Source organism: Hibiscus syriacus, unplaced genomic scaffold, assembly GCF_006381635.1.
Source record: "Hibiscus syriacus cultivar Baekdansim isolate YM2019G1 unplaced genomic scaffold, ASM638163v2 tig00116971_pilon, whole genome shotgun sequence".
NCBI classification, from domain to species: Eukaryota; Viridiplantae; Streptophyta; class Magnoliopsida; order Malvales; family Malvaceae; genus Hibiscus; species Hibiscus syriacus.
In genome coordinates, this window is record NW_024063495.1 from 2,500,378 (window position 1) to 2,522,272 (window position 21,895).

The 21,895-nt window shown below is 29.7% G+C and overlaps 1 protein-coding gene across 1 annotated transcript; it reads right to left on the reverse strand.

Annotated features, from left to right (window-relative positions):
* Positions 1-2,106: 2,106 nt before the first annotated feature.
* LOC120192119 (transcription repressor OFP1-like) lies at positions 2,107-16,806 on the reverse strand. The gene is made up of 2 exons (XM_039194957.1): positions 16,013-16,806; positions 2,107-2,392 (listed from the first exon to the last, which is right to left on the reverse strand). The coding sequence occupies exons 1-2, from the start codon at positions 16,804-16,806 to the stop codon at positions 2,107-2,109; spliced, it is 1,080 nt and encodes a 359-aa protein (XP_039050888.1).
* Positions 16,807-21,895: the final 5,089 nt, after the last annotated feature.

Consider the following 21,895-nt stretch of genomic DNA (forward strand, 5'->3'; position numbering starts at 1 on the left):
AACGAACTTATTAAACCAATATTCACATTTTTCCTTTAGGGGGAATCGGTTCCCTCTGTGGGGGTATCGGTTCCCCCTTGACATTCTGTAATTATGGTTCGTTTGAGGGGGTATCGGTTCCCTTTGAATGGGTACGATTCCCCTTGCCCAGAAATCACATTTTTGAGCTCGAAATTCACTTCATTTCAGCTTAAACCTTCATATTTTACTTCCTTTAATATTCCTAACTTCCATACACATATTTAACTCATTTCTATTCCATAATCACTTCTTTAAACCAAATTCCATCATTTCATGGCATTCAAGAATCACACTAAATTTTCAATGTGTTCTAATTCCAATTCTAACACTTCATACTTCTTAATTAGATTGATGACAATCAAATTCATCCATAAAACTTCAACAACCATACCATATCAAAATTTCATCTTAAAACTCATATTACAAATTCCTTCTTAATTCCTTTATCTTATTGTTTAAATCTTAGCTTTCCTAAGCTTATTTAATACCCAAAGAATCAAAAATAAGCTTAAAACTCAAGAATTGACTAACTGAAATTAAACTTACCTTTGCCATGGAGCTTACGGGAAGAGAGGAGGAAGGAGATGACCCAGCTCCAGAACTTTCTTTCTTCTCACCTTTCCACGTTTTTATCACTTAAAAGAAAGATAAAAATCTTTTGGTCAAATACCATTTTACCTTAATTTCCTTTAATAATTACTAAATAACCTTCAACATATATTTCCAATAATCATTAAATTATATCATTCTTCTATGTTAGTCACCAAATTCTAAAACTTTTCAATTTACTCACTAACCCGGTATTACGGATGTTACACACCTCCTCTTGGCAATATTTTTGGTTGTCCAATTTGAGCCTCTTCAATCACAACACTATCATATAAATAAAGACAATCTAAAAAATACAACTCAAACAGTTACGAGATCATTTTATCATATTTGAGTGAGAAGTTAACGTCTAAGCTCAAATGACCACTCATTTTTTAACGGAAGATGACGAATTTAGAACATATGAATAGTTAAGTGACTATTTTTTAACTTTGGATAGTCGGAGGACTCAACAAAGCAACGCCTTAAAGTCGAGAGACCATTTTGTAACTTTCAATAGTCAAATGACACAATAAAACAACTATAGTCAGAGGATGTTGAGAAGTTGAATAAGAAGAAATGAATATCATCTTTTTTTATTATTGCTTCACTGTAACTACATCACAACTAGCTTATATAGTAGTCATGACTTAAAGCTTACTCAATCTCATAACTACTTGTAACAGCATCCATAACAAACTTCATACGTCACTATTCTTAACAACCATAACAACTCACACACACAGTAAAGCTCACTCAATACACACATTAGCATTCTACACACTCCAATATTCTCCCTACTCTTTTCCTTCTCCTTGAGCAATGATAAAACCTGCACTTTGGGTCGAAATTGCTCAAACGAAGATTTGGACAATGATTTAGTAAAACATCCGTTCTAGTTGAATCGAAAGTGTGATGCCTCCTTTTGTTCGACTTGCATCATAAGTGCGATACTTCCTTCCGTTCTACTTGGATTGAAAATGTGATGCCTTCTTTCATTCGACTTGAATCGAAAGTGCGATGTTTCCTTCCGTTTAACTTGAATCTATGCAAACTTTTGATATGAATGGACATTAAAAAAAATTCTAAAAAAATCTATTCTATAACAATGTGACCATCACATCATTGACATTTGGTCGAATAGATTGGAAACATGACCATACAAATCGTGGTTAGGATCAACCGCTTTTCCTTGAGCAAGATGACACTCATCAAAATTGTCTCAACTTGAGTATCAAAACCAGCAAGTTGGGTTTCGACATCAGCAAGCACAATACATAAGCTTTCCAGGAAAAGTGATTCCCTCATGGCAATTATAACAGCCACAAATGGTTGGTATTCACACGACAGCCCCTTCAAAATACTGATCACATGCTCAATCACAGAATCGGACTTCCACAGAAGGCAAGAGCATCTCACACCTCTTTAATTTGAGTAAGGTAAACCGTATTGTATCACTACCCTTCTTGAGCGATTAAAGTTTATAATGGAGGCTCATTATTGTTGTTGTCGACCGTTTGCAAATCCATTTCGCTTCAGGATCTCAGCAATGGTGACAATAGTAGGAATAGTCATTTCTAAGCCACAAATTTCAACCTCGTTGAACTCATTGATGTATCTCTTGGCATCCAGATTGAAGACGAAGGGCTTCTTGGTGATGGAGACTTGCACCTCTTCTGTTCTTTTCTTATTGTTCTTCATACTCTTGGTCTCTTGGACTGACTCGACATTTTTCGCTGGAGAAATGGTGAAAACAACCTCGGCATGGTGATCTGCGGTGACACTACAGAAATGATAATCAGTTCCTTGTCGTTCTCTAAGTTGAAGTTATCGCCAGAGATAATGATCTCCTCGATTCATCTTCTTCTTTGGCCTTAGGACTCTCTGATTCAACTCGTTCAGCTGCAATGCTCGACTCCATGAGTGAAGAAATGGAAAGAAAGAAAATCTAGAAGCGTGAAAAAAATGCCCAGAACCTTGGCGAAAGATACCATGTTGAGAAGTTGAATAAGAAAAAAGAACAGCATTGGTTTTTTATTATTGCTTCACTGTAGCTACAACACAACTAGCTTATAGTAGTCATGACTTAAAGCTTACTCAATCTCATACTATTGTAACAGCATCCATAACAAACTTCATACGTCACTATTCTTAACAACCATAACAACTCACACACACAGTAAAGCTCACTCAATGCACACATTAGCATTCTACACACTCGAATAAGGACAATATACTTTAGCCTTACTTTATGCACATAAGTATATATTTGATCCATGTATCTAATTATTAATTTTAGTTTTTATATTTTTTGCTCAAATAATATATAAATAATATAGCTAAACTGTAGTAAGTTAAAATGGTCAAATTAAAGAATATGAACTAAATTTACGATTTACTATATATAGACTCTTAGCAAATTTGACTTAAGAGATTTCATGTTATTGTTAAATTAGAATAAATTTTAAAATTTGAAAAATATAGAAAAAATGATAAAATTAAAAATACAAAGGAATAGACATGTGATTTAAATATGCCCGATTTCCCAATTAGTTTCAAAATTTAAAATTTAATTATTTTTATTTGTAAACCTGAGTCGTATTTTTATTTAAAATTTTAGGGTATGTTTGTTTTAAAAAAAATTCTATTTTTATTTTATGTTTTTATTTTCAGAAAACTGTTTTAATTTTCAGTTTTTCAAAAAATAAAAACATATTTGATTAATAGAAATAAACTATTTTCAAAAATGAAAATAATGAAAAGTGTTGGTACCCATTTTCTAAAATAAAAAATAATTATTAAATAATTAAAGTAAAATATAAATATTAGATGATAATAATAATAATAATAATATAATATGATTAAATAAATGAAAGTTTTGAAATCAATAAAAATTTATAATCTTTTCTTCATAAAAAACAATACTTAAATCTCACTATCTGTGTCATTGCCCAAACATAAAGATATACTACTATACATCAATAAAAATCAATCTATAATTGAATATAACTAAATACAAAAACCAATGACAAATAGAAGATACAAGTTACAAGCATTAACATTAAATAAAAAAAACTACATAAAATAATAATTTCATATGAAGTTTGTTATTTACCTGGTAAATATAAAAATTATCATATCAACAATTAATTTGTAATTTACGAGCTTTGAGATAATTGATATTTAAATATTAAAAGAAAATGTTAAAAGTAATTAAGGAAGATACTTTTATTAGGATTGGAAGTTATACTAAAGTAAAATAATTAAATGTGAACTAAATCGAAAGATATTATTAGAACTTTAACTCGTATAATAAATTAAATTAAAAATAGTTATACATATTAAAAGAAAATGTTAAAAGTAATTAAAGGAAGATACTTTTATTAGGATTGGAAGTTATACTAAAGTAAATAATTAAATGTGAACTAAATCGAAAGATATTATTAGAACTTTAACTCGTATAATTAAATTAAATTAAAAAAATAGTTATACAAAGATTTAATTTCATTCTATGTAAAGAACAATTAATAGGCAGAAAAATTTCAATTTTTTTAAAATCAAGTGCTAGTGACCTTGAAATATAGTAATTGCTTCCGATGCAAAGAACAATTACATATATTTGATCGTTGTTTAAGTCTAGTATGACTATAACGCTTAAAATATAATTTTTTTTAGAAGAACATTACCTTATAGTAAGAATTGTAGAAAGATTCTCCAATTATATCATAAATTTTAACAAAACAAATATAAAACATTGATGTTGTAGAAAAATCCTCAAAGTACGAGTTATGAGTGACGAGACTAACATAAACTTTGAAGGTTTTAGAGGCGACTTTGTCATTGAAGCCTAGATTTTGCAAAGCATTGATGTTCTTTTGATTAATTGCAAAGATAAACATGAATGCTTTCTTTGTTCTGTAAATTAAAACGTGAAACTCATAATTTTTTAAAAATTTGAAAATAATTTCTAAGAAAACACCAAAAACACAATTTATATGTTTTCAAATTTTCACTTATTTTGTTACATTTTCTAGAAATCATTTTCTAATTTTACCCTCAAACACGTTTTCTTTAGCGTTTTCTATTTTTTAAGAAAATGATATATTTTCTGAAACCAAACGGATTCTTAGTCTCTCTCTTAATATTTTTTCAATTTTACTTATTATTCCGACAGCTATAAAAAAGGTAAAAGTAACTTTGTTATTCCCTTATATTATTTTTATATCAATATGACTCATAATCTTTGAAAATAAATAAAAAGATCACAGATTGAATAATACAATTTTTTCAATCATGTACATTTACAACTTTTCAATAATCAAATTGATAGAAAATGTAAACATGGACTAAAAACTAAAAAGATATCTTTTTTAGCTAGATGGTTAACGATTGACGATAGATTGAATAAAAGAATTTAAAAAGTAATCAAGATTTCAAATAAAATATAAAAAATATATGGACTAGAATTAAATTGTATAATGGTACATGGACTAAATTGACATATTTTGTAAAGAAGGTCAATAATCTGTGTTAAGTAACCTGGCTTCTAGATCATGGTTGCCTCCTGCCGCAAGGCCACGAGTCCGGATGCGAACACCATTAACAGGCCCGCAATCACCTGCGGCCCTACCTAGGCCATGGATCATCCCATAACCCAAAAAATAAAAAAATAAATATAATTTTAAATGAATATTTATATAAATTATGTTAAAAATTTAGGCTAAACTATACATTAGTACTTAAACTATTCTTTTGTTTTATATTGGTACCTAACTTTTTTCTTTCAAATTATACCTAACATTTAGTTAAGTTTTAATTTGGTCCACCTTTAAATAATTAACAGAACTACTGACGTGATATTTTTATATTTTTCAATGATGACTTGGCCTTGCCTCAGGGTGACACGTCAACACCTGTTATTTTTAATGGCGGATACCAAAATGAAACTTAACTAAAGTTAGGTATAATTTTGAAAAAAAAAATTTGTACCAAAACGGAACAAAAACTAATAATTTAGATATTCAATATGAAGTTTACCAAAATTATAGTGGTCTAATTAATATTTTTATATTCGTTTAAATATTTATAGTTGTTATTATATATTTTGTTACATTTTTAAAAATATATATGAATTATATTAATAATTTTTATTATATTTATATTGACCACTAATAATTTTTTTTGTATTGTCACTACCAAGGTCTGGTGAGTGTCAATGGGTGGCTAACTCCAATGTTGACTAACCCTTTTGAGACTATTAGGATGGCAAACGGGTGGGGCAGATATATACCCCTTCCAACATCCTCATATCACTTAATATTTTCGTATTCATCACCTATTTACCACCCATAACATGTAAAACTTTTGAATCCATACTCGCCCACGCGAATATATCTCAAATCCACTTCCACACTTACTACCCAACAAGATACCCACCATTCATCCCGTCCCTCCATACCCGCCTAGCAATAACCTTACAGATTACAAAATGTTTATTCCCTAATTTTGCTTAAATTACAAGTGATGTCTATAAAATCTTAAGATTTACAAATATTTGAAATTATACCTAAATTCATAATGGTCCAAAATTTATATGGTGAGTAGTTAGTAAGCAGACAGATGGGGCGGTAATGTCCTAAACCCATCACCTACCCACTACCCATGACGTGTATGACTTTTTACATATACACCCTTTCAGTACCCATTAAATTTATACCTATCTCCGTCCCAATTAGAACGGGTGCGATGCATAATCCACAAAATTGTACTCGTCTATCATCCCTAGAGAGGATGTTGGTTATTGAGAAAGGGAAATCATATAACACATTAGTTGTTTGTATTAGGACCCCATGGTTGCAACTAGGGTTGTAAACGAGCCAAGTCAAGTTCAAGTATTATTGAGTTCGACTCGATTCAAAAGTTTAAAGCAGAGCTTGACTCAACTCGACTCGAAAGCTCGTGAGTCTAAAATTGTCAAGTTCGAATCAAACTAAAAATTAAAAATTGAAGTTTGACACGAACTCGAAATCAAAAATTGAAACTATTGGAGTTATGACCAATTTCTTTCTGGATCAGCCCATGAAGTTACAATCAAAACAGTGGTATGAAACCCTATAAAGAAAGTAGAGATTAGAGTTTGTGTGGTAACACTTGTAACATATCTTTTATTTTTCGATCTAATGAAAGTTTCTTTTCCTCTATCCGTGATTTTTTCATTTTGGGTTTTCTACTTAAATATTGGTGTCTTTTATTTTTTCTATTCGATTGTATTCGTTTGTCATTTATCGTTCAATAATTATAACATAAGCTCAACTCAAATAGAAAGCTCGTGAACTTAAAATTTTCAAGCTTGACTCAAGTTCGAAAAAACTTGAACTCGAAATATTCTCAGACTTAGTTTGATTGTAGCTCTAACTCGGTTCAAGGTCGAACTCAAGTTCAATAATGAACCTTAAGTACATGAAAATCTTATATTTTATTTTAAAAAAATAACATATTAATGTTAATATTATTAATAATTTAATTTAAAAATTAACATTTTAATATATTATTTTTTCAAGTTGCTTGCGAGCTTTTCGAGTCGGGTATCAAGTAATTCGCTTTGGCTCATCAATAACTCGAGTCAAGTTCGAGCTCGAGTTGAGTTCAAGCTTGAGTTGAGACAATTCGATTAGAGTGTTAATTGAATTTTGACCGAATTAAATTTGAATAACTTGTGATATGTCTCGTCTCATTTATAGCCCTAACTGCAACCCTAGCCTTCGGGTTTTCGAGTAAGCCACAAAGGAACAACATGATTTCGTACCACCACCATTCTAAGCACGCCGAGAGGAGACTCCGCAACCAATCGAGTGCAAGCAACCGGCGCCAACCTTGAAATATTGAGACAACAGTGACTCCATGCCACGTTTTTGAAGGAGCTTCCAAGATAACCATGTAAATCACCAACCCCATGTAAATCAGTTCGATTTTTAGCCTAAGGACTGAACTGGGGATGGAGATGAGTAGAAGGAGACGTAGTGTTCTGTGGAAAGTTTGGCTAAGGATTGAATATATTTCGGCTCCAAAGGCTTGACTACAAATGGGATCCACCTATTCGCAAATCCAACAATATTTTTTAGAGTTAACATATATATATATATATATATATATATATATATATATATATATATATTAGTAATAACTTTTTTCCGTATAAAATAAAAATAAATAAAATTTTAAGATAAAAATATTCAGTAAAATGAATAATTAACATAAAAATATTCGGATTTTGTATGAATCAAATTATCTTAATTATTAAAGGGGTGATTATTATCTCTAGAGGTTCCAAGTTCGAGCACCAAAGACTGCAAGAGTATTTGAGCTTTTATTGCAAATGACTATAAATTTATAGAATAAATATTACCTTATAATTACTCTATATTAATCAAAAGAAAGAAAGAAAGAAAAAAGTATTCAAATTTTAAAATAAACACTTACTCGCTATAAACCACACTTACATCAATTACTGAATCCACGGATGATAGACAAAGTGACCGGTGATGTTTCCAAATCCCATTGCGAGTGACCCTCCGGCTAGTTCCTCTTTGCCTAGATGGCTAAGGAAAAGCATGGAGATGACAATCTTGAGTGAAGAAGCTGTGTTATTGTTATTGGGCCTGCTAGCTTCCCTAGTGAAATCACCCTCTTACATAATAATGGATACAAAATTTTATATATGTTTCAATTTTAAAAATTATATTATAAATTTAGAAGTATAAAATTATAAAAATTTTAATAAATGTAAAATTAGATCATCAATAAAAAATATATAAAATATTCAAACTATATAAAACTTTAAAATTTTTAGGGGTGAACGCATCCCAATAACTCTTCAATCAATCTTTGCTCCAACCTACATGCATGTGATAACATTTCAATCGGATCTTCAAATTAAACAATTGTTTCATATTCTTTATCCCTAAGGGCGAAACTCAAGAAATCAAGTACATAAAAACGCGAACAATTCAACTCTAAATTTTTTAAATAATGCTTGAATTACAAAATAAGACATGTCAACTCCACTAACTCAAAATATTTGACTCGATCAGATACTCATCCTACTTAGTTGATACTATTTAAATAATTAAGTGGCATATTAACAAAATTCATAATTTGGTGGTAAAAAAGAACTATCCCTATAATTTAGTGGTAAAAAGAACTATCCCTATAATTTAGTGACTATACATGTAGTTTACTCATACAACAATAAAAGGTTTATATCACAAATAAGTGCCTAAAGTGAACAATGTTTTTCAATTAAGTATCTAACATTTTTGGGTCAAAATAAGTACATAAAGTTATCTTTTTGGTCAAAATATGTACTTAAAGTTATCTTTTGGTCAAAATAAGAACCTAAAGTATTTTATGTAAAAATAGGTACCTAAAACTATTCAATCTTTTCATATATGTTCTAAAAAAGTTGACATGTAACATCAATTAAAGAATACTTTAGGTACTTAAATGAAAAATTAAATACTTTAAGTACTTAAATAAAAAAGATGATGTACTTAACTACTTATTTATTATATAAGTTATAATAAAACGAGATCCTTAATAAAATTCCATCCGACATGAAGGTCGCACTCGAAATCTATTTTATTAAGTAAAAAGTAAATTTATTTTAAAATTAAATTTATGTATACATTAACATCATATCAATCTGTTTAAATTAGATATAATTCAACCATATTTTAAATATTTTTATCAATGAATAAGTACATCACATCACATCACATGATATATGAGATGAGTCATCAAATACCCACTGTCACACGTGCGGTGTGAGTGTACAATAAAATCAGATGATATTTATATTATTTATATGATCTCTGATTTCAGCAAGATTTTTCTGTCCGTCCACTCGTGCACATAATTACTTGTTCTACATATATATATATATATATATATATATATATATTGTCTCTTCTTTAATGACGAGACAAAGTCTGCATCCAAGTGATGCCCATGATTTAAATCAGTGTTGTCTTATACCAGTTGTTTATTAATTTGAGGTTCAAGTTAAGAATCATGGGGTACTAATTTGTTATAGGCTATATACTTTACCATTCGTTATCGTATCAGAATACATCATAAGAGATAATTATTCTAATACAAAATTAATTTTATTAAAATTATATTTAGAAAACGATAATGAACCCTAGATGACAAAAGCTAAGACTTATCAACTAACCAAAGATGCAATGACAAAAAACTCAAATAAATTAATGGGTCAAAACAAAGGAAATGTACAAAGTTCATCAAGTGGTGGGTCACCTTTGTGAGAGAAAAACAAAGCCAACAAGTAAAACAAGAGGGTTTGGATATACTCTCAATTTCCCCACTCTAATCTTACCTAACCCACATGCAATAATAAATAAAATAAAAATAATTCTTACTTACCGAAATAAACAATTATAGAAAACCAATTAATTTTTTTTTATAAATTCATGATAGAATACACTATAGTATCTGTTTAAGGATTTTAAATCATTTGACACTGAACATTCATACACGCTACTCAAACCCAAGATCTCAAGTGACATCGATGAAACTTGGTGATAGAGTTTAGGGGTAACTTAAAATTTTAAAAAATTTAAAGGTTTAAATTATGATTTTTTTTTTTAATTTGAAGGGTTTAATTTATAGTTTTCAAAAAAAATAGGGTCTAACTACAATTTTTGAAATTTTGAGAGGCTCAATGAGAATTTCTAAAAATTATGAGAGAGGATTTAATTAAGAACGTTAAAATTAATATTTAATTAGAATTTCTAAAAATTTTGGAGGGGCCAATTTGATTTTTTTTTAAATTTTAAGGGTTAAAATTAAATTTTTTTAAATTTGGGGTACCATGACCCCCTCTAGTCCAACTTGTGTTCCGCCCCTGTCAAGCTTGGCAATCCCTTAAGTACTAAGATCGTTTGATTCGAACAAGATTAATTCAATTTGAATAAAATATTGTGTATTAAAAGTCGAATCAATGTCTTATTATAACTGAAAGTCTTACAAGAAAAGCAAGAAGCTTGACCTCTTTCCAACATATAACACGGATTCTTACAATTCATCAATCCGATGCATTAGCTATTCACACTCTGAATAATTTATTTTAAAAAAATTCATAATCCGAATTTTTTTCAAAATATAATAGAAGAGTTTATATTTGATATATTGATAGTATATAAATTTATATGCTATCGGTTGATATCTTGTGATTCATTGAAAGTGTATGTGGAGGTGAATTTAGGAGAAGACTTTGACCTCATTAGTTAATGGTTAAATTATAATTTTAATCCTTTTAATTTTTAATTTTGGTTATAGAATTTTTCATTTTTAATTCGACCCTGAGCTAAACTTATCTCGAGTGAGGCTTACCATATTCTTGTCGCACATTAAGTTTGTACATTATACTTTTTTGTTAGCTTTGATTGAATACGAGAATTCAGATTAAAAAAAGACTCTTTGTAATATTAGATTTCTTTCACATCAAGCTTTTAATCTTATAAATAGATAATAAGAATTGTGATTATTATAAGACAAAAACTTAAAATTCGTAAGTGAGGTTTTATAGCCGCAAATCCTTGTATTTTTTAAATTATAATTAATTTCTCTCACATGGTAGAACACAAGATTCTTAACCTTGAGGTCATGGGATCGAGTCCCATGTAAGGCATTTCATAATTTAGAGGTCTCCTACGGAAGCTACTCTCAACCTAGTATTGGGACAGCTTACTATCTTACCTCCCCCTTATCCCATTACATATGGGAACAAGTAATATCCATTTTCTCTCACTTGTCTGTTACTTTTTCCTTTTTAAGGTCTCATACAAATCTTGATGCTTTTATTTTCAATCTTATTTATTTTTCTTGTCGTTATCTTCTCAATGGATTAGTCTAGAGCATGCATCTCATACCGAAACACACTATTAATGCGACATATCGATGTATACCATTAATTAAATTTTTCTTACTAAATAAATGTGAAACAAATATAATGATCTATTCACAATGAATTACTTATTATTATTTAGTTTAAATTTTAATAGGAATATAATTAGTTTAAATTATAAGGGTAAACTACACGAATAGTCCACTTATTTTTGGTCTGACCAAATTTGGTAACTCTTCAAAAATTAAGTCCGTTTGTTTTCTTATGTTATCGATCCGTTCGATTTTAGTCCCTCGACCGTTAACTCTCGTTAACATTTGAACGGAAATATTACGTGGCAATAATTTTTTTTAAAAAAAATCATGTGTTTCTTCTTCAAACCGCAACATACAAAAAGTAAAGCATCAAACACGTGATATACCCAAACTTAATGACATTTGTGCAAATTATGGACATTTAAGTCTTTAAGATCAACGAAACTCAGCAAGTAAAACAGATTGATGCTGAATAATTAGTATATTTGAGTCTCGGTACAGTGCTCCCATCTAATAGTGTTTTCCAGCTTAAGATCCTTATAAAAGGGCTTCACAAACTTCCTCGACAATCACATTGAGTGTCATTAACAAAATTGTTATGTTTTGCGCCTTTTTGAGATCCAACACTCTGTTATCTTGATTTGGTGATGGAAGAACAGATCACGGAGTTGCTTGGTTTGGTTTCGAATTTGGTGTCTTTGCGACAAATAGTGTTTCAAGGCGAGCTGGACGACATTGGGTGTTTCCTCTTGATGACGGCAGTGTAGATTGAAGAATGCGATTTTTCGGTAAAGATAGGGTTGCTGGAGATGGTTTTGATGGTTGCTCTAGGATGATTTTATAAACTTAAATGAGTTAAATACTCCAATCCTAAACAAATAAAAATTCTTAAAATAATTATAATTTTAATAAGAAAATATAATCTAATTATATTTCTATTAAAATTTAAACTAAATAATAATAAAATATTCATTGTGAATAGTTCATTATTTTTCAAAATTATTTTATAAAGACAATTTAATCATTGATGTGCATCGGTGTGTTACATTAGTGGTGTTTCAGTTTGTGACGTCCATTCTAGAATTTTTCCTTCTCAATTATATTAATAATCCATTTTAATAGTCTGAAATTATTACAATACAATATTGTTCAAAAAAAATTTAATCATTGAAAATGCACACACACTCTAAATACAACTACTCAAACCTAAAACTTAAAAAAGGTCATTTTTTACCATTAATGTAATTTAATAAATTCATAGTCCTTAAACATATAAAGTAATAACGATTAATGTATCAAATATAGATCAACCTCAAAACAGTACATCATTATTTAATGATGTGCAACCGATGATTAATTATAATAGCACAACAAAGTCAAACTGAGGACCTGGTTGGGCCATTAATTCTGGATTATTATGTTAATAATTATTAATTTAATTGGGAACCCAACAAACTTACCCTAAAACATTGTAGGGTACCCTTAAATTTGCCAATTTATTATAATTTTGTAGAAAGGAAATACAGAATCTTGTTGGGATATGCAACAACCAGAATCTGCGGACTCATGCTGGTCGACTCGTCTCGTCTGCTCATTCATCTTTTTGCTTCTTTCGTTGCACCCCATTTCCATGCATAGCTCAATATGATATTCTCAAATATAATTACATGACAAAAGTATGATAATATATTTTTGACCATATAAAAAATAATAAAATATGTAAAAAATTTAAAATATATATCTTCATGCATTATTGTTTCTTTCATGGTATTAGGTCATGGAGCTTGCACATTCATTTTCCTGTAAAAGACTAGAGATTAATTAACATAATATATCCTACTAACAATATGCTTTTCCTTTTTAAAATAATAATAATAATTTCATAGGGTGGGTAAAAGTTAAACCAAGTTTCAATCTTTGTCCCACAAAGAAACATCATCTCAAATCCCACCTTTCTTTTCAATAATATATATATACACACACGCGTGAAAGGACACACGAAAGGATAGAATATTATTATATAAAATAAAATTATTTTAGTATTATATAAATTTATGATCATTGATAAAGATAAGTTGAGGATAGTCGTCTTTTGAAAATTTTAAATTTTAAATTTTTTTATATTTTAAATTTTCTTGTGTATTTTTTATCGATAATATATTTTTGTATCTCATAAAATTGTATAAGTTCTATCTCTAAAATTTTATAAATTTGCCTATAACAAAAAATCATGTATCCATCCCTGACCTTTGGATGAGTGAAAATACTACTGAGACTAACAGTAGGAAATGAGAAGATATTCACTAAATAAAAAATAATAAGTTAATTTCAGTCATCTATTTTTACTCATTGAATGATTCTAAATATGTGTAAAACTAAAAAAATTGTAAATGAATCTTATCCCATTTATGAATATAGATAAGATTTTGGTACGATGTATAATATATTTTAGTTTTACATTGTTCTAAGATTATAAAATAAATATTAATTAAAAAAACATTTTTATAATTAAAAAATAATTTCGAAAGAGCTAAATAACGTTATATTATGACTTAAATTTATTTAAAAGACTCTAATATAACTCAGTTTAATCATATATATTTTTTAAAGAAAACCCAAATTATGTGTGTTAAAAACAATTATCTGACCCTTATTTCCATATGTAATTGGGTAAGAGGGAGGTAAGATAGTAGGCTGTCCCCAACACCAAGTTGAGAGCAGTTTCTGTACCTCTGAATTATGAAATGCCCTCCATGGGACTCGATCCCATGATCACAAGGTTAAGAACTTTGTGCTCTACCAATTGAGCTAAATGATCATTTCAAATTAGTTGACCCTTATTCCCATATGTAATGGGGTAAGGGGGAGGTAGAATAGTAGGTTACCCAACGCCAGGTTGAGAGCAGCTTCCGTGGGAGATCTCTAAATTATGAATTGTCCACCGTAGGACTCGATCCCATGACCTCAAGGTTAAAAATCTTGTGCTCTATCAAATTAACTGACCCTTATTCCCACTTATTCTCATATGTAATGTGTGTTAATATTACTATTTTTTTGTTTGAAATTTTGGCTTTTGTAATTATCGAAGTACCTTTAACTATTTCTTTTTCTTGAAAGGTAAAGCTCTCGAGCCTATGTGGCTATGTCTTCCTCCAACGACAAAAGGTTTTGAGCTTTCCATATATAAGTCTGAATTTTAGGGTAAATTTAATGGAAAGAAAAATAAATGTTGAATTTTTTAGGGATATGAAGATGAAGGCTAAATAGTTAAGGAATTAAAAATGTTTGAATAATATAAAATAAAATCATTCGTGTTCATGCTCGTGTAAATACATATATTTGATAGATATCACATGTTTTTATTATTTTTTTAATAAAACTCATATAATTTTTTATCTCATTTTCTCATTTTTTTATTCTGGCTCAATCTTTGCAATCATATTTTCACATAGGTAGAAGGCATGGCCTGCAAGACGCATTTTTAAATGTACGTCTAACATGATGTGCTTTTATATCTTACCCACATAAAAAGATGTCAATTCAAGAATTAATCTATAATAGATATTAATTTCACAAATAATTTATGTACACTGAAATTTGGGTAAAAAGACCTTAGCCTTAATCCTAAACTCCTAATTTTTACTCTCAATATATATATATATATTATTAATTTTATAGAATTTTAAGTTTTTAAAAGTAATTTCCTTTACCTAATATTTATATATAATGAAAATTGAACTTACTTCCTCAAGGTAAGTTACCTTCAACGTTAACAATCTCAGTTATTTTCATTTTTAAAAAGAAAATTATGAAACACATTTCATGCTCACTTATTTACTATGAATGATATAAATCACTAATGTTGGATTTATTTTAAATTGTGTATGTGATTACAAGATAATATCAGTTTATAATTTTCCTTAATCGTTGATAGTGTACATACCCTACAAACGTAACTGCTTGAACCCGAAATCTCTAAAGAAAAAATATTTTCTTTAGCCATTAAAGTCATTTAATGGGTTAATATTGTAATTTTGAATTAAAATGAAACTTTGGAAACATGAATATAGTTATTATTGGATTGTTTTTATCAAAGGCATTCGATCAGTGCATAAACTGCAGTAGGTGGTTAATCTAAAAATATTTATGTAGGTTAACGATATAAAAATTTTATACGGAATAAATATAAATAAAATATTAGAATTAATACAATTAATACAATATATAATAATAAAATAAAATTCGGATTTAAGATTAGGCCGTAGAGGAATGTATCCGCCCCTGACTGCAGGAGGTAGCTATGAGCTCTCAAACTATCATTGATGTCTTTGTTTCTTTATCAGTCGTCCATTTCCGAAACAAAGAAAGCTTGTCAAGGTTTTGCTGCAACAACATATTTGATTATTTCACAAATTATTTTATTAGGACATCACACAAATCAAACCAGATTTGCTTGAAAACCTTGACGATAATATCATGGTATTCGTTAGAATTGAGGGAAAGATAACAGGCAAGCAAATCCTCCAAGTCCTTTGACGCCCTTATGTTGTTCTCCATGATCATCTCCACCATTGACTCCTTGAAGTCTCTCTGAGGATCCGATGAAAACTTCACCACAGCGAAACTGCCCGAAAGACTCGAACTCGACGACGACGATGCGCTTCTCCGACCGTGAATCCTTCTGCTTGCGATTCTCGGAGAATTTACCCTAAGCTTCACACCGGGAGAATTTACGGTGAATTTCTTTACACAACTGTTCTTCTTCGTCGTTTCTTTTACCGTGATCGTTTCTTCCTTTGCGACCTTGACGGAGACCGAACTCCGACGACACTTGATCGGAGGGAGTTCAACTTTAAGCTCATCAGCTTCGGAGCTCATGAGTTTACAGCTGAATTCAGTAGTGAGAATGCAGTCGGACCTGAATTCTTTCTGCAGATTAGAGCTATCACCAGAAGTGGATTTTCTCGGATTTATTTTCCCGGAAAGCTGTTTCGAAGATTTGGATTTGGTTTCGAATCCACCGCCAGCAGGGATATGCTCCCTGGTGAAATGATACGACTTTCTTGGGTAAAAACTGTGGGGTTGGTGAGGGCTTTGTTTTTTCCTGGTATTATCATTACAGCCGCCTCCGCCGCCGCCGCTACTTCTGTGGTTTCTTCTGGTTCTGCCCATGTCTTTCAGCTTGTAAAACCAGACATTGGGTATCATGTCTGATAACCTAAACCTGTAGTTACCCATGATCAGAATCTTCTTCTCTCTTCGTGTCGAAACGTTGATGGAATTGTACAGAAGAAATGAGAGTGAAAGATGAGAATAAGATGCAGAGAGAAGAATGGGTTCCAGGTGGTGACTGCCTTTTGCTACTTATAACGCTTTAATCAACAAACCAAAGCATCAATTTTGGATTCTTTTATCATCCTCACTGCTTTGTTCACACTTTCTCAAATATGTGTAGGAATGAAGTAAGAATTTTTTCAAGTAATCACTTAACTATTGTTCCTTTTCATTTTAATAGTTCATATTTTAATTTTTTTCAATCAAACAATTAACTATTTAAATGATATTAATGTGGCAATTAATAAAATTAATATAATTAAACATTTGATCCTTAATATTTTTACATTTTATCAGTTTAGTTTTAATTTTGTCACTTCCTGATTGAAGGGTTAATTTATTGAAACCAAAATTAAGGCCAATTGCTATAATATATATGTATCGAGGATCAAATGTGTAATTTTGTTAACTGCTACGTCAAAACTTATGTTAAATGTTTAACGGTATATGGCTTGATCGACATCATTTTAATAGTTAAATGGTTTGATTGACAAAAATGAAAACTTAGTGGTTAAAATGAAAAGTAAAATAGTTAAGTGCTCATACATTTAGTTTACCCATTTTTTAAAGGTTGGAAATTGAATTATAAATTTTTAAAGAATTAAAATTAAAATTTATTATTATATTCAAAGAGAATAAAATTCGATTCTATTTTTAAAAAATTGACATTCTCTTAATTTTGATTTATTCAAGTCAATTAGATTTTTTTTTTGAAATTTTAGTTTTAGATGGATTTGAATTTGTAAAGTTTGAAAAATCAAAAAACCAATAATTGAAATGATGTTGGTTTAATCTTTAGTTAAATAATTTGAACTTTTTGTGATTTGATATTTGATTTTTTTGTTTATGTAATTTCTTTTCGTTTTAAATTTATTTTTTTATTAAATTTGAATTTTATGCTTCTCGAATATGATAGAATACATGTGTAACTTCAAATTTTTTAGAATAATTTTTTTTCAATCTAATGTATCAACTTTGTGTTCTATTCATTTTAGTTCTCTCATCACGACTCTTTTCAAATTTTTGCTCTAATCAATTACTTCATTCATTTATATTCTCATATATAGTTTTTCTAAAAATAAATTATTTTAAAATAATCGTATAAATATATTATATAATTTTAGATGATTTAAATCATTAAATAACATTAAAAGTCTTACACGTGTTAAATATATATATATCGTAAATGGTTAGAAAGAGTCATTTAAATTAGATCAATTAGTATCAAAATATTATAAATAATTATACTTAAAATTTTATAAAAAAATTAAAATAAATATATTCGATTAAACTTGACTAAAAAAATTCAAATAAAATTTGAGTAATAAGATGACACTCATTGATTCAACCAACTTAATTCTTTTTCACTCAACTCGATTTATGCATCTCGATCAAATATGAACCTATAACTTTACAATTTTAGAAGAATTAAAGGTAACCTACATGTTTAACCTAACTCAATTATCACAATTTCACTTTTATTTCTTTTTGGTCACTCGACTATTTTTTATTTCAAAATCATACCTAACATTACGTTTCGATTTCATTTTGGTCACCCACTGTTAAAAAAATTAACGGTGATGTTGATGTGTCACCATAAGGTAATGCTACATCATCATTGAAAAAAATGCAAAAATACCACATCAACAATTCTGTTAATTTTTTAACAGCAAGCGACTAGAATGAAACCAAAACGTTAAAAAAATAATAGACTGGTGACCAAAACGGAATAAAAGTGATATTTGGGGTACTAGACATGGACTTTACCCAAGAATTAGATACTATTGTTTTTAATCTTTTTTTCCCCTGCATTACAGACCCCAGGCCCCATCATCTATGTCTTTGGGTAATAAGGTTAAAAATGATCAGTTGTTTCATATGATAATTCACCAAATGTTGTATCGACGTGGCTCACATGACGGCCATTAGATTGACCCCACAACAACCATCTCTTGGTTTTTCTTCCACATGTAAACTGGGAAAGTGGTTTCAGGAAAAGGGCAGCTTCAGATTCAGCTTTTCCATCTGCGATGGCATTTGCTTTTCTGTTCTAATACACACTTTTCTTTTCTTTTCTCTCAGATAATAGGCCTATTTTCATGAATATGACTTTAAACCCTCAATTATATGCACTTTGCTTTTCTGCATTTGAGGAATCCATTGTTTTAGATGAAATGGAAAGCTGGAAAACAACAAAAGAAAGTTTGGGGTTTTGAAAAGGAGCTTTTGGGAAAGCAGTGTGTGTGTCAATTGTAACATTGAGCAATCCTGTGGCCCATCGATGCAGATTTTTGTATGTAAATGAAGTCTGCTACTGATATTGGACACTTTGCTGTTCATGGGAAAGAGTCTCGTACATTGTATCGATACAACCAAATAGCTGGTTGTCGATACAACGACAGTTTGTTAGAGATTAGCAGGGAGGGAACTAAGATTAGATAATAGAAGGGGTTTGTTGACGGGACAAATGGATCGTGTCGACCATTAACAGTTCATCACTTTAAATTTAGGTAGAGACTCGCAATCAATGGATTTCCGACTAATAACTGGTTAAATATGATAAAGGATTTTCTCTATATTCCAATAATGAGAGAAAAAGCGGAAGAGGAAGCCCTTATTGTACTTTGTTATGGAGATTCATACACTAACCTTTAATGCTGATGTGTTAGAAAATGGAACAAAAACGTGAAGTCAAATATGATTTTAAAAAAATTGTTGAATGACCAAAATGAAACCGTGAGAATAGATAAGTGACTAAATATATAGTTTACCCACGTGTAAAAATATTGGTTAAACTTTGTGGCATTATTAGGTGTTTCGGGCTTAAATGTTAGGCAACTGCAATCAATCCAAGGTTTTTTTTTTTCTTCTTTTTTCTTTATCAGCAATGAATTATTTTAGAACCATTAAAGGACGAAATCATGAGTCACAACAAAACACAAAGAACGAGTTCAAGCAGAAACCATGGACACTGAGTCATCAACTGTGTGTGATCCTACAAGGTTATCCAATCGTTGTCTCATTTCTGGACATCCTTAAAGTAGCTAAAACAAAAGATCTGCACACACAAACCTTTCTCTTCTTTTTCCCTGCCCATCACCCTTTTCACCGATACGTTAGTGTCACTGAAAAATTTCTTAAAAAGCTCGGTGGTACGCATTTACAATTTTATGACAATTATTCATTTGTCTTCCATCACTTGCACTTCTTGATTTATCACACAAACTCATTCCTCTAAAGATATGATAAGTTTCTTAAAGTATAGTTGAGTTCAAACAATTGTATTGGTAGGTATATGAATATTAGTAATAAATAAAAAAAATTAAATAGATGTTATTTTGTAATTATTCAAAATACACCTTTAATAGAGCTAGATTAAACCTTTACTAAGTTCGAACCTAATCTTATCAACAGTAATGTTAAACGGACCCTTATGAAGCTCGGTTTTCGAGGTTCTTAGATTTTGGTCAAATGGTCCCGGCCTTTTATGGTCTGGGCATGTTGCTTGAGGAAGAAGACCAATGGGTGCAGGGGGTATAGTAAATGTGTCCAAAGTCTCTAATCAATTAGAGTGGGGACCTAGTGGTGATTGCTTGACCTGCCTCGAATATATTTTTGGAGTTAATGGCACGTTTGTTGAATCATTGACGAAGGACCCAGAATGTTTTTTTTACACACTTGGATGTGAATGTAAGTGTGTTTTCACGTGTAGTTGGATCGATTTTATGTTAGGAATGACGAATTTATAAAATTTTATATAAATAAAAATATATTTTTAATAAAAATATATCTAAAATATATAAAAATTTACCCAGTTAGAATCACTGCAACAAGTAACAAACTGACAGGTGGAGGCTGGAAATTTAATGATCAGTTCTTAACGTTAAGACAATGTGGTCTAAATATAAGACATGGAATATGATCAAGGATGTGCATGGGCAATTAGGTTGATTTTTTATCCATTTCAATTTGATTTGAATATAACACTCATTTACTTGTTATTTGATCTAATTTAGATTCAAGAAATATTCATACGAGTTGAAATGCCACTTGATTTTTAGTATTAAAATTTTAAAAATATATATTTTCAAATTTTATTATTTATAAAATAGTTATTTTTTAATAGAAACCGCTAGTTTTATTAAAAGAGAAATATCTAAAATTAAAATGAATGTTTAAAATCATAATTATAAATTAAACATGTAACTATGATATCTTCATATAACCATTAACACAAGAAACAAACCACTTTAGATCATACAAAGACCATATAAGAAAAAGTTTAAGAATCTAACCAAAATACTCGAACGAAGATAGATACGAATAGATCTGATTGCATCAAAAAAACGAATCACAAAAGATGATAAAAACTATTGAAACGTTACCGACAAACCACATATAAGAGATGTGAGAAACTATCCACAAACGCAACCATGTATCTCAATCCAATGCGAGGGTCTAAAATAAGGAAGATCATCAGGACAACAAATAAGAGTTATCTTGATCATTCGAGGCGTCGTCAAATCTAACCTTAAGAAAAAGATAAAATTAAAATAATTGTCAAATGACTGAAAACGTGTCAAAAGGCAAAAGAAAATGTGTCATAAATGTAGAAAAAATATACCATGAAAGCATAATTATTTACAAACTAAAAATCAAAAGGAAAGTAAAGATGAAATATAAAAAGATAAGAGAAAAATAAGAAGTATCGACGATCGACAACCAACATTAAAACCTAATAAAAAACCTAAGGAGTTTGTGTATAGAAAATAGTTAAAATTCAAATATGAATATTAAATTTATTCAATATATTTTGATTTATACGTACAATTAATTTATATATCACACGAGAATGTAAACTAGATGAACCAAAACACAAATTGCAGTCATTGTCCACTCCACACTGCTACCAGCTGAGCTTTGGCGTATCCTTGAAAGTTTAAAGCTCACCTGATCCAATGGTTTGGTACACGTCCTCGTACAAACAGTGATG

Bases quoted from the DNA above. Each gene is read 5' to 3' on its own strand.
- LOC120192119 (XM_039194957.1), bottom strand. From the start codon at position 16,806: ATGGGTAACTACAGGTTTAGGTTATCAGACATGATACCCAATGTCTGG. The intron at 2,393-16,012 runs GTTTGATTTGTG...TCATTTCTGTAG, and splicing joins AAGGTTTTCAAGCAAATCTG to TGTCACCGCAGATCACCATG.